Genomic DNA, 13,436 nt, shown 5'->3' on the forward strand with positions numbered 1-13,436 from the left:
AACTGAATATAAGGAAAGCAGAGATGTCATTCTGTATATGTTTCTCATACTGGTTAATAAATAAAGCACTGTTGACCAATAGGAAAGGAAGATAGGAGGGACTAGGAGACAAGGAGGAAGAGGAAGGAGTAAGGAGGAGAGTCAAGATGGAGAGTCTGGAGAAAGCAGAATGCCAGCCAGCTCCCCGGTAAGAGAAATACATAGATCAGCAGAAATGGGTTAATACTTAAGACAGAGCTAGCCGATAAGAAACTAGTAATTGGCCAACAGAATTATATCAAATACAGAGTCTCAGTGTGTTAATTGGGCCTGGCATGGCGGAGCGACAAGACCTGTGGCAGTGCTCCTTACAAGCAGGAAGTCATAACTCCACCACTTTTGAATTAAACTGGAAGACTGAGTAGAAAATAGTATATGTTGCTTGTGTCATCAAAATCTGATTTTGATGCTGATATTAACTATAACATGAAATTAAATTGTGCCTATATTACTGTTGGTACCAATACAGATTTCAAACATCAAAATGTAATGAAAGAGCCTATATTTTGGATTCTGTTATTGCATGTTTTTGTAAAATGTTGGTTGAAATATTTACTTTTATAGTTTACTGAAGCTAGTGAATTGAATTTTTAATTAATGTAATTCTTGACTTTGTATTTTTTTTATAATTTAAGAATTACTTTGGTGTGTGTGTGTGTGCGCGCGCGGGGGGGGGGGTGGTCTTGTGCACGTGTGTGCTGCCAGCACCCAACACCCTGTACCTCTCAGCTGTCTAGAATGCTTTCTCTGTGACCCTCACCCTTGAGCTCTCCCATCCAGATTTCATATGAAGAAATAAGAAGGCCTGAACAGCACTTCCCCTCCACAAGTGCCTTCGTTTAGGGCTCTTTTATAGCTGTTGAGCCAAGGCCCTGCTAGCCTTCCATCAAAGTTTTAGGGTGTCATTAAAATAAATCTAACAGCTGTGAAAAGGGAAAGTTATCTAGGGCTGGAGACATGGATCAGCAGTTAAGAGCACTGGCTCTTCTTAAGGAGGACAAGGGTTCACTTTCCAGCACTCACATGACAGCCCACAATTGTCTATAACTTATGTTCTATGGGATCTGACATCCTCGCAAAGACATACATGTAGGCAAACCACCAATGTACGAGAGAGGGGGGAGGAGGAGAAAGAGGGTCACCTATATGGTCAACACAGTGCAGGACTGGGCTCGAGGCTTGGCTGTGCCAACTCCCTGCTTTAAAATCTCAGAAAAGACTGCCACCTCCTAAGTACAGCTCCTCAGCAGCCAAAACCACATGTACCTGGGGGTTCAACAAGATTGATGCAGTGAACATGACTGGCACAGGCTGGCTCTGGAAATATTTTAGTTTTTTTCATTTTATGAAACATCTGTGTATGAATGAATAGCTTTACTGACAATGTAAAATGTATTATGTATAAATTGTATCTTTTTAATTAATTTACTTTTATTTTATATGCACTGGTGTTTTGCCTCCTTGTATGTCTGTGAGAGTGTCAGATCTTGGAGCTAGAGACAGTTGCTAGCTGTCATGTGGGTGCTGGGAATTGAACCTGGGTCCTCTGGAAGAGCAGTCAGTGCTCATAACCACTGAACCATTAAAATTCACGTCTTTAATGTCAAAAAAGAATTACCTGATTGATGAAAGTTTAAATTTAAACAGCTGGCTTATCAATTTAGTGACATAGTATGTGCTCACTAGTGCAATAGTAAATTCTAACTATTATTGTGATGTATTATTCACTTCAGTAAATAATGCAATTTGTCACTCACTCAAAATTGCCGCTGAGTGTTTTCAGTTAAGGCTGATTTTTCAAAATGGCTAGGCTTCTAATAAAAAATGAAAGTTGGTTGGATTCTTATTCACTTCTATATTTTAACACAGGGACAAGCAAAACACTTCCCACATGTTCTTTACTGGTAGATTTGTGGGAAAAATACTTCATTAAAACAATGAAAATGAACTTAACATCTCCATTGTCACTGACAGTTGTAAGGCTATAGTCTTGGGGCAAATATAAAGGCAAAACTTAGGCAGAGCATATATTGTATTCATAACTAATTTATTTTCATTTTGGTCATCTTTTCTGGACTATACATTGTTAGATGACACAGTTAGAATTGAAATACATACAAATTGCTATATGATTGCAAATCCAGTTTTTTGTGAATTTTTTTGTTTGTTTAATTATTACAATTTTCACAAATGTTTTTCATTCTTCTGATTTATTTTATTTTTCTTTGTAATCAGTGAAAATTATCATAGTCATTTTAGATAGAATTCAAAATTGAGCTATGATAATTATTAAGAAAATATAGTGACAAATGGAAATGTAATAGGTTAACATACACCACAAGGCTACTTTAGTAAGCTATCACAAAAAAATGAACTTGAAATATATAGATAAATACTTTGTGTAGGATTAGTTTTTCAGGACATTAGGCTAGCTACAGAAGGTAAGGTTTATATTTTTAAACGTCCTTACTTCAATCACAAATGGTGTGACTAGTAAGAAGGTCTGTATCATAAACTTTAAAGACTTTCTCAGTTCCTGCTCACCTTCACTGATAATTCAACTATTTGAATTTTAAAATTTGATTCAGATCTTGATCAGCTTTCTGAGGGTTCTTTTATGATATACAGTAGTCATTAAAGTTAGCTTCAGACATTTGTGTGATATCTGTATTTAGTTGTAATTTTGTATTTACTGCCTGATACAGAGCCAAAATTAAATAACAGAGTACTATAATACTAGACAATAATAGGTGAAATTTCAAAAGACATCTTTAAGGTATCTGAAACAATATATTATAAAAAGGCATATAGGTCACTGTGAATAAAAACTGTACTGGTAAACACTTTTTCAACATAATATTGATTTTTATAAGCAGATGCTACCCTTCACATGTTTTGTGCTTAACACTTAGATTTTTGTACCTAATTCTTTACTGTTTTATTATTTTTGAAAACTCTGGTTTTTCAAGAACCTGAGACCACAAAGAGTAGGGAGGATTTTGCTACTATCCCTTCTAGAATAGTGACCATATATATAAATGATCATAGTCTTTTTTATTTATTTTTTGGACTCAACAGATTAGTCATTTTTTTATTTATTTTTGGACTCAACAGGTTATACTTAGCAATATGTGTGTGTACGCAAAAACATACATGCATGCAGTAACAGTTGATGAAAAAAGCCATGAATTTGGAGAAGATAGGGAGGGGGTGCATAAGAGGGTATAGATGGAGAAAACAAGGGAGAATAGGGAGAATATATTGAATAGCATTTCCAGATTATGTAATCTTAAATTCCCCAAAGTAGAAGTAATAGAAGCTCTCTTGTAGTATTATTGTCAGACTTATAAAGTGTTTTCCAAAGGGTCTATAAAGTACTTGGTCTTAATATTTTAGTACGTGAAGAAAAAATCACAAAGAATGATAATTACTAATTGCAGTTATGTTTTATAATAGTACCTTTAGCTTTTAAATTAAGTACCAAGAAGTAGTTAAAGTTACTCTATTTGGTTAAATAAAGTTAGGTATAATGTCTCATGTCTGTAATGCCAGCACTTGAGAGACTGATGCAGGTGGAGTGACATTATCTTTTAGGTTGGCCTAATCTATGGAAGCAAAAGCTGAACCAAAATGGAAAAAAAAACAAGACAATATAAAAGCAATAAAACACCAACTAGTCAAACCTGAAATTAATTATGATTAATTTTATCTTCTGAAGAACACTAGTTATCAAATAGTTTCACAATTTGGAAATAATTTCATTGACATTCTCATTTTTAGAGGTGTTAAATTTGATATATATTTTCTAGAATTTATGTATTAAATATAGTCTATAATGTGATAATGTTTAAGGTATTTGATTTAAAAAAACTGCTAAGATGATGAATAATTACTCTCACAATGGACTAATTTTGGTCTCACAATGCTCTGTGAGCATGAAAGCAGGCTATAATCAAGCAAAAATTAAAAGATGAAGAAAGATAATAGAGGGAGAAAATAACAATAAAAGTCCTATATAATATGTACATATGAAATTGTCATAATGAAACCACTGTATTCTACAATTAATATTAATGGACACTAATAAAAATCAGCCAAATTTCCCCTCTATGTTCTTTGCTTTCTTTCTTTTTTGTCCTTCCAGCTCATAAATTTTTATCATTTCAAATTTCCCACCTCAGATACTCTGTTACAATAATAGAAAATTCACCAAGTGAACAAGCTTTATAATTAATTGGCATATATCGTATGTTCTATTCCAATTTCCAAAGGAAATACTAGGTTGTTACTAGGTCTTTTTGCCAAGCTGTCAAATGAAATTTCAGCTTATAATTTATCAGTATGCTTATTTTCTTCACAAGCTCTCAGTAATAAAATACTTGCTTCAATTTGAAGAGATGGTTCACCTAGCAAGAGCACCAGCTGCCCTTTTACAGGACCCAACACCCACATGATGGCTCAAAACCACCTGTAACTCCATTCCAAGGGATGTGATGTCTCTTCTAGTCTACTGCAAGCTGTACTCATGAATACCATAAAGCATATTATTCACAAACATGTATGAAAGCAAAATACCCTTGCATGTAATATAATAAAAATATTTGCTTTGTTATTTTAACCAAAAGCATTGTTAAAATGTAAAAGTGTCATGCAACTAGGAAAGACATCGATAAAACTATGTTCAAGAAGGGGAAGGATAATACCTTCAGAAAGTGCTTCTTTAATTTCACAGAATAATTATTTATAAAAAAGTTAAGATTTTATTGCAAATTTGAATTGATGATCTTTTTGTCAGAATGTCAGTATTTTTATAATTAGTCTTTAAGCATGTAGCAGATTTGAGAGCAATAGCTAGACTTCATTATTACATTTGTTCAAAAATACATTTAGATGCATTTTTCTATTTCAAAAATAGATAGATAAATTTTTTCTGAAAAAAAAATTGACAGGGAAAACTGAATGTTCAAACCTAGAATTGTGTTCATAAAGTAAAATCCCTGCTAAGAATTAAATCGGTAGCAATTAACACTTTATGATCCAAAAGATGCAATTAACACTTTATGATCCAAAAGATAAGGAGGAAAATTTGGTACCAAAATCATACACACTACCCTTTTTATGAAAATCATATTCAGATACACTTACTTTAACAAGGATTTAATAGCATCCTCACAAAGTGGAGGTTGTTAGAAATATCTCTTCTTTTTCAAATGGAGATATTTTCCCAATTAATTAATGTGTTGCTTTTACCTTTAGCAGCATCCATACCTCCCACAGCATAAAGTGCCCCCACAGTTGACTTTCTAGGTTTTGTGCGAGGGCTTTGCAACATGGATCTTCTCTCAGGCAAGAGATGATACTTCATAGCTTCCATTAACAGCTTCTGACACTCCAGATCATCAGTAAACATTGAACTGTTTTCCAGATCTGCAAGTAACTGGAAAGTAATGATGCACGGAACATTTATCAGGAGTCCAACATCAGAAAGAGCATGGTTTATATTTACAACATGAAAGACTAAGTATGGAAAAAGACACATAAAACGAATTTTAAAATTAATCAAAGTGACTAGCTGTAGCCACACAAATTTGAGTATATTCATCTACTGCTTGTGGCTAATGCAAGCAGTTTATAATTTTGTATATTTGAGCTATCAGAGATGTCATGGAAACATGCTCTGTTAAGATACTATCCCCTAACTTTGTACTGTATCTTTAACAATACATACCAGTATTATTCTGTAAGCAAATGATTTTTAAAGTGAGCTGATGTACATATGGGAGTAACTACTTACTAGTAAAGACCATCAAAATGAGTGCTACTGTCATTACCTGATGCAATTTAGATCCTAAATAATAATGATGAAATATAGGTAAAATATTGCTCTCAAGATGAAGAACTGATGAAATCTCATGGGCACATTTCAGAATGCTGACACACATTATTCTCTATTCATTTCTTTTAACTTTTGGATTCACACTGGCATAGTACATCAAAAGAAATACCAAACAAGTTTGCTGGAGTAAAATTGCTAATCTCTTTCCATAAGATTTCTATAACATTTCCTTTTTTCCCCCTTTTTGGTTTTTCAAGATGGGGTTTCTCTGTGGCTTTTGGAGACTATCATGGAACTGGCTCTTGTAGACCAAGCTGGCCTCTAACTCACAGAGGTCTGCCTGCCTCTGCCTCCTGAGTGCTGGGATTAAAGGCATTCACCACCAATGCCCGGCTAACATTTACTTCTTTTTCTGGTTAACTTTAGTTTTGTTTTATTTCAACTTGTAATTCTCTGGTGAATTAATATTTTGATTTGCCTGATAAAACTGCAGGCATCTCTTTAAAATGGTCTTTGAAATAGGTTTAAAGACTAAGCTATACAACTTTGCTCTAAAAATACTTTATAGATTTATCATCTCCATATGCGTTATTGCTGTAGTGTTTGCTCAGAATGTATAAAATTGTCTTAGAATGCCTACAAACCCATATCATTGCCTGTTATTAACATTATCAGGAAATTTTCAGATTAAAAATATTTTAGGCATAGAGCATTATTGAAGTTGAGAAAACAAAAATTGTGTGATGAGACATTACACATCCCTTCATTGTAATAAATGTTTAATACATGCAGAAAAAATTAAAAACACATAAAGAACTGTAAATTTAAGAGCTTTGGAATCACAACTGCTTCTCATGTTTTTGCATGTCTAAAAAAATTTTATGCACAGGTTAAGGTATATATTATTAAGCTTCATTTCAGACAGTGATTTGGCTGGTCAGGGTAGGGCCTAAGAATTTAGATGCTAACAAGTTCATAGAAAATATCTTGCCAGTTTATAGATCATTAAATTATACAATCCAATAGGTTGCCTAGATTCTCATGTTCACACAAAAATAAATTTTCTTCAAATGCTGCATTTGAAAGATAGCTATCCTATCTTTATTTAGATCTTGAGGGCAACGTTATATATCTATGTGTGTATGCATATACATATACATATACATATACATATACATATACATATACATATACATATACATATATGAATAGCTATATTTAGATATTACTAAGGTATTGCCTTCTGAATAAACAATAGACTCCTCAAGGAGGCAGTTGATATTATGTTATGGCATATGCATGTGTTCTCAGAGAATGTATGTAGTTTCATAGCTTAACAAAAGAAATTATTAGAAACTATGTGATAGCAAAGAAGTTCAAATAGGATATTAATGCTTCCATTTAAAACAAAAAACAGATAATACAGATAACTTAACAATGTACTTTGATACCATAAAAATATTAATAACACACTAAACTCAACATTAATAGACAGAAAGAACAAAAATTATTGAAGAAAATAACATAGTGGAGACTGGAAGAACATTAGGAAGAATCAATGAAAAAAACAATGATAAGGGCCAAATTTACCAAGAATACAGGTGAAAAAAAATACTACATGACAGATTAAACCAGACTTTCATTAGTGAATAATTTCAAAATATTTACTTGAAAGCTTCTGGGAAATCTACAAAAATGGATAAATTCTTAGACAAATACAAACTACTCAAATGTAATTCAGAGGTTATGACAAGTATTAACAATAGCATTAGCATAAAAATAGCCAAAAGATTCAATCATAATCAAATTATCCTAACAAAGAAAAAGATAAGACTGGAAAGATTTACTGATGAATTCTTCAAGCTCTTTAAAGAAGAATTAGCATAAATATCTCTCAGACCGTACAATAAAGCAGAAAGACATGGAATTCTGCAAAAAAAACATACCAAAAGTAGCTAACATTATCCTGAACCTAAAATCAGAGAGGGGCACACACACACACAAAAAAAAAAATAGAATAATTTAAACGAATTTCCCTTGTGAAATTACACACAAAATTTCTCAATAAATTACATGCAAATGGACTTGATTAATACATGAAAACTGTCACATAATATTATCAAATGTTTCATTTCAGATATGTGAGAAAGGTATAACAATTGTATATCAACAAATGTGTACATTAATAGTCTCAGGCATAGAAGCCATAAGATAATTTTAATAGATGTACAAACAGAAACAAAAGCCTTCAATGTACTTCAACATCACTTCAGGATAAAAAGCCCTACAGAAATTTAAAGAAGAAGGAACACACTTCAATATGATAAAGAATATGTAAGGTAAATTCATATATTTCTTTAAATATCCTAATATTCAATTTCATATGGTAAAACAGAACCATTGAACAAAATAAGCATGGTAGAGTCACAAAAATTTGTGCATGTGGACACACACACACAGACATACATCTATAGAGCAATGAAACATGCAGAATACTGTAAAACTGCATTATTTAGGCAGTTATTAAATGGTAAGAGACTAAAACATTTACTTTAAAACAAGGGGAGACAAATGTGGCCACTCTTTTCACTCCTATTCAATAAACTGAACTATAAGCTAAATGAATAAGGCAAAAATACAATCATGATTCAAACAGGAAAAGAATTTCAATTATTTCTACATGCTTATGACTATGTATTAAAAGACTCTACGGACTTGACTACAAAAATCTAAGATGTGATGAACATTTTCAGAGAATTAACAAGATATACATTTGATATAGAAATATTAGTAGATTTTTTGAATGTCAAAAACAATTGTGCTGAGGAAAACATTCCATTCATAATAACTACAAAAATAGAGTACCTAGGAATAAACCTATTCAAGGAGGACAAAGTGTTCTACCAGGAAAATTCTAAAGAAGTGAATGAGGTAATTCATACTATAAGAAAGTATATATTAATGATTGCAATGTACAGATTCATTGCCATCCCAAACAAAATGACAACAGTTTTCATTGTATATAGAAATAGAGTGAATTATCCTAAAACTTATATGGAAACATAAAATACCACAAACACCCAAAGAAATGCTAAGGGAAAATGCTATGGGTATTATAACATTCAATTACAAATAGTAGTACAGAACCATTTAACAAAATAAACATGATTCTGGCACAAGAATATACCTGCACATGAACACACACACACACACACACACACACACACACACACACACACAGAGAGAGAGAGAGAGAGAGAGAGAGAGAGAGAGAGAGAGAGAGAGAGAGAGAAACAGAGTAACACAGAGGGAGGGACACATGTGGTAGAGTAATGGAACACCATAGAGAACTGACTAATAAACTACACCTACAGCCTAACTTTTGATAAAAAATATCATTGGCAAAGATTTTCTTTATAGCACACGGAGGGAGAAAAATTAGATATCCACATGTTTAAGAGTGAGTATAAATTTCTGCCTCTTAAATTGAACCAATCAATTCTAAATGGATCAGGGATATTAACAGAACAACTGAAACTGAGAAACAAGGGTTAATATCTAAAATCTACAAAAAAAAATAAGAAAAAACTTTAAATACCAAAACACATATTGTCCAATCAATAAAAGATAAAATAAATTAAAAACTGTAATTCTCAAACTAAAAGACACAAATGGACAGTCAACATATGAATACAACTTTCAACATGCTTAGTAAGCTTAGTAATCAAGGACACACAAACTAAGACCACACTGAAATTCCATCTCACTGCAGTCTGTATGGACATCATCAATATATACCTGTAAGAAAAATTTTTAAAAGATTTAAAATTCAAAATTTAAAATGTTCCCCTAAATAACATATTTGGATGATGTAAAGAGGAGGGAACCTTTTCACACTGCTGTCTCAAAAGTAATCTAATAAAAAGAAATTATTATGAAGTTTCCTCAAAAATATAGAATAAAGCTGCTGTATAATTTAGCTACATCATCCCAGTAATATATCTAAAGAAATGTAATTCAACATTATACATAGATAGTTACCTGCTCACCCATGATTGTTGTAACACTATTCAAAATTTCTAAGATATGGAATAAACCTAGATGATCACCAACAGATGACTGGATGAAAGAAAACACTGTTTCATTCAGTCATAAAGAAGAACTAGTAAATACCATTTGCAAGATAATGGAGGGTGTTCAGGAAGACAAATATCACTTTTCCCACTCTTATACAAAATCTATAGTCAGTTATATTTGTGTGTTCTCATGGGTATATCCCTTTTACTTTCATGGCATGTCTATTTGTGGGGGAATAAAATAAAGTTAGGAGGGTGACATGGGAGGTGCCAGGAAGATGAATATAAACAAAGTATAATAGATGGATATAAAATGTCATTAGGAGAGCCTTGATTACATTGTATGCAAATTAAAAAATAAAAAATGTCAGGCAATTATTTTTTTCTCCATTTAGAATGGGAGAAACAGCACCTTAGAAAACAAATTTGGCCTATTTCTTGTCTTTACTATATATACATATGTATATATATATGTATATATAGTAACACTTATAAATAACAGCTGAAAATTAAGAGAGAATTTACCAATATGTTAGCACTTGTTTTACAATATTAAGATTTATGAAATGTATTAATTTTAAAATAGCTCTTTTCTTTCCAAAATAAATGTTTTGTGGCACTTTAGCCAGATTCAATACATAAGAAATTCATATGAGAAATGTGCTTCTCTGTATTATACAAATCATATTTAATGTAGATAAGTTTACAACAGATGCACTGTTCTTATTGCCAATATTTCCATTATACAACGGTGCTACACTGCATTTGAGTGAAATTTCATGTTAAAATTGAACAACATTTTAGCCAATATTGGGTCTTAACTAAGGACATTTATTTTTAGAAACATCTTTGCTATAATCCTTTAGTTCAGTATGTATGATGAGAATATCATTATGAGTACATCTGAAAGGACAGGAGCTTTCTTTCAATTACAGGAGATAATTTCCCACATTTATAGGTATATTTATAGGTATTGTCCTGTATCTGACTCCTCCTAAATCCACCTACATGAAGCTGCTATCTTGATTATTACCACTTTGCTTAGAAGGTAAGTGGAATCATAAAAGGAGTCTCAGTCGTTTTCCTTGCTTGTTTTGATATTTGGCAAGGAAGGAAACTGAAAGGGATGGATAGTATGATGTTCGGAATCATCTGAAGGTTATTCTTTTAAGCTACATTTCTTTTTCTTCTTTACTAATAACTTTCATTGAAAAATACATTGTTCTAGAAAGTGAATCCTATACACAACATCATTATACATTCTCTGAAAAAAAAATGAATGAAAAAGGACTGGCCTTCTACCTAGTGGTAATTTAGAAGTCTAATTTACATTTACCTTAATAAATTTCCATACCTGTGGTGAAAGTAATGGCAGTCTGATATAAGAAAGCAGCTTTGCCAGATCTCGTTGCCTATTCTGAGCATCATGACCTACCCACTGCATAAGAGCATGGAAAATTGTTTCTTCATCAGGGACATTAATATCATCACTACACAGAAGTTTGGAGATTTCATTAGCTGGGAGCAGAAGAAATTCTTGGTTCTTCACTACATCAATGAAATGTTCCTACAAAAGAAACAACATAAATTTATATAGTTGCTGAGAATCTCCTTAGTAAAATAAAAGTACATAGCATTTTATTTTGTTAACTTCAACAAAGATCATACCACACATTTTAATGTGTCTTATTTCAAGTTTCCATTGGTAATTGCCATACATTTCATCTGGAATCAAAGTACAAGTAGCTGTTTCAATTTTTCTCCAAAACACTGCGATGATGATCTCTAGTTCTTTTTTTTTTTTTCCTTTTTTATTTTATTTTTTTTTCTTATTTTACATATTTATCCCAGTTCCCTCTCCTCCATACTCCCATGCCCGCCCAACCTCAATTCCCTTCCATCCCCCCACTCTACATGTACTCTTAAATACATATTATTAATACAGGTTATTTCAAATATTTATGAGGTAGAATATTTCAAACTTTAAGTATTATACTCTTGAAACAGAATTAAATATTTACTTTGTAATTTGAGTTGCATACAAAACAGATATTCTTGGGGAATTTTAGTACAGATTCTAACTATTTGGGGTCTTTGACTAAGCCAAATCATTACATCATCTCTACTCCTAGTTTAGGCATTAGCAACAGGAGAATAAGTAGCAAAATTCCCATAAAGTAAAATACAAGGCTGATAATTCCATAAGGAATCAATGATGCCACAAATTCCCAAATGGGACGCCACAATGAACACTTTTGTGATTAAGTCAATCAGTTGAGACAAAATTATGTTCTTGTAGCCGACCATTTTGGCTAACATTCCTCACATTTACAGTAAACATTGCAATGCTGTTTCATAAATTTGTAAATAATGATGCAAATGTTAAATCATCATTATGGGATCTTATGAGGAGATGGACTTACTCTAATGAGAAACAGGCAGTACCCATTATTAGATATCCTATATAATTCACTGATAATTCTGAACTCAAACATTAACATCTGAAATGAAGTTTACTATATTTTGCTCAATTACACAATTGTCTTTTCTAGGTGATAAAGTATTTATGTAAATGATAATTTAAACAATAAAAAATTAAGTATATGATTAACTGTCACTGTTACCAGGTGTTAAGTATGAAGCTGTATTTATTACTGAAGTAAAAATTGGAAGCCAGAGACAGAGAATTTCATTGTATAAACTTACTCAGTGCCAATGTAGATCATAGAGAAGTTTATTTAAAATGCCTCTATTGAGAGTTAATTTAATGATAAGAAATTGTTGACATGATATGTATCATATAAGCATAAATTATACTTTGTGGTCCAATTATTATCACTTCAGAGTTGTTGCTTCAAAAGAATATTAAAAATGATGAGCAGCATATATTCATGTAAATAAAATTATATGTATTAGCCAGTTGATGGTAGTACATGCATTTAATCCCAGCACTCAGAAGGCAGAGGCATGTGGATCTCTGTAAGTTCAAGGCCAGACTGGTCTACAGAGAAAATTCCAGGAGCAGCTCCAAAGCTACACAAAGAAACCCTGTCTTGAAAAACAAACAAACAAAAAAGTGTATGTACTATGCTCAAACATCTGTGCATGCTACCGTGGAACTTTGTACTGTAGACAAGTAACTGAAATTGTTTAATTGGAAATTATTTCGAATATAATGTACATTTTTTTATAGGCAACCTCCCCCAAAATTCTTTTTTCTTGCTTTTAGTTAATCATTACCGACCTGTACCTAATTACATATACCTTTTATAAAATAAATGTGTTGTCAATTATATTATGAGTATTTATATGATTGAGATAGAGTTTTATTTGTGTCAGCTTGCAGTATGCATGTAAGGGTGGTTTTGAATGAAAACCACCCAAATCAGGATGGGCAAGCTGCTTTCCTTATTCTACCAACTCAACTATAATTTCCTGCATTACTGATTAACTCGGAGTCACCTGCAGTTCATTAGTGCCTCATT

At 32.2% G+C, this 13,436-nt stretch overlaps 1 protein-coding gene across 2 annotated transcripts in view; it reads right to left on the reverse strand.

The window, feature by feature from the left end:
- Positions 1–13,436, reverse strand: part of Klhl4 (kelch like family member 4) — a 67,012-nt gene that overhangs the window by 13,397 nt on the left and 40,179 nt on the right. Inside the window, exons 5-6 of one of the 2 annotated variants that reach the window (XM_051178963.1) lie at positions 11,306–11,518; positions 5,308–5,476 (exon numbers count right to left, since the gene is read on the reverse strand). In XM_051178963.1, coding sequence (XP_051034920.1) covers positions 5,308–5,476; positions 11,306–11,518 — 382 coding nt within the window. Of the gene's footprint in view, positions 1–5,289; positions 5,477–11,305; positions 11,519–13,436 lie in introns of both variants that reach the window. The other variant, XM_051178962.1, reaches the window with a different exon arrangement.

Source organism: Phodopus roborovskii, unplaced genomic scaffold, assembly GCF_943737965.1.
Source record: "Phodopus roborovskii unplaced genomic scaffold, PHOROB, whole genome shotgun sequence".
NCBI lineage: Eukaryota > Metazoa > Chordata > Mammalia > Rodentia > Cricetidae > Phodopus > Phodopus roborovskii.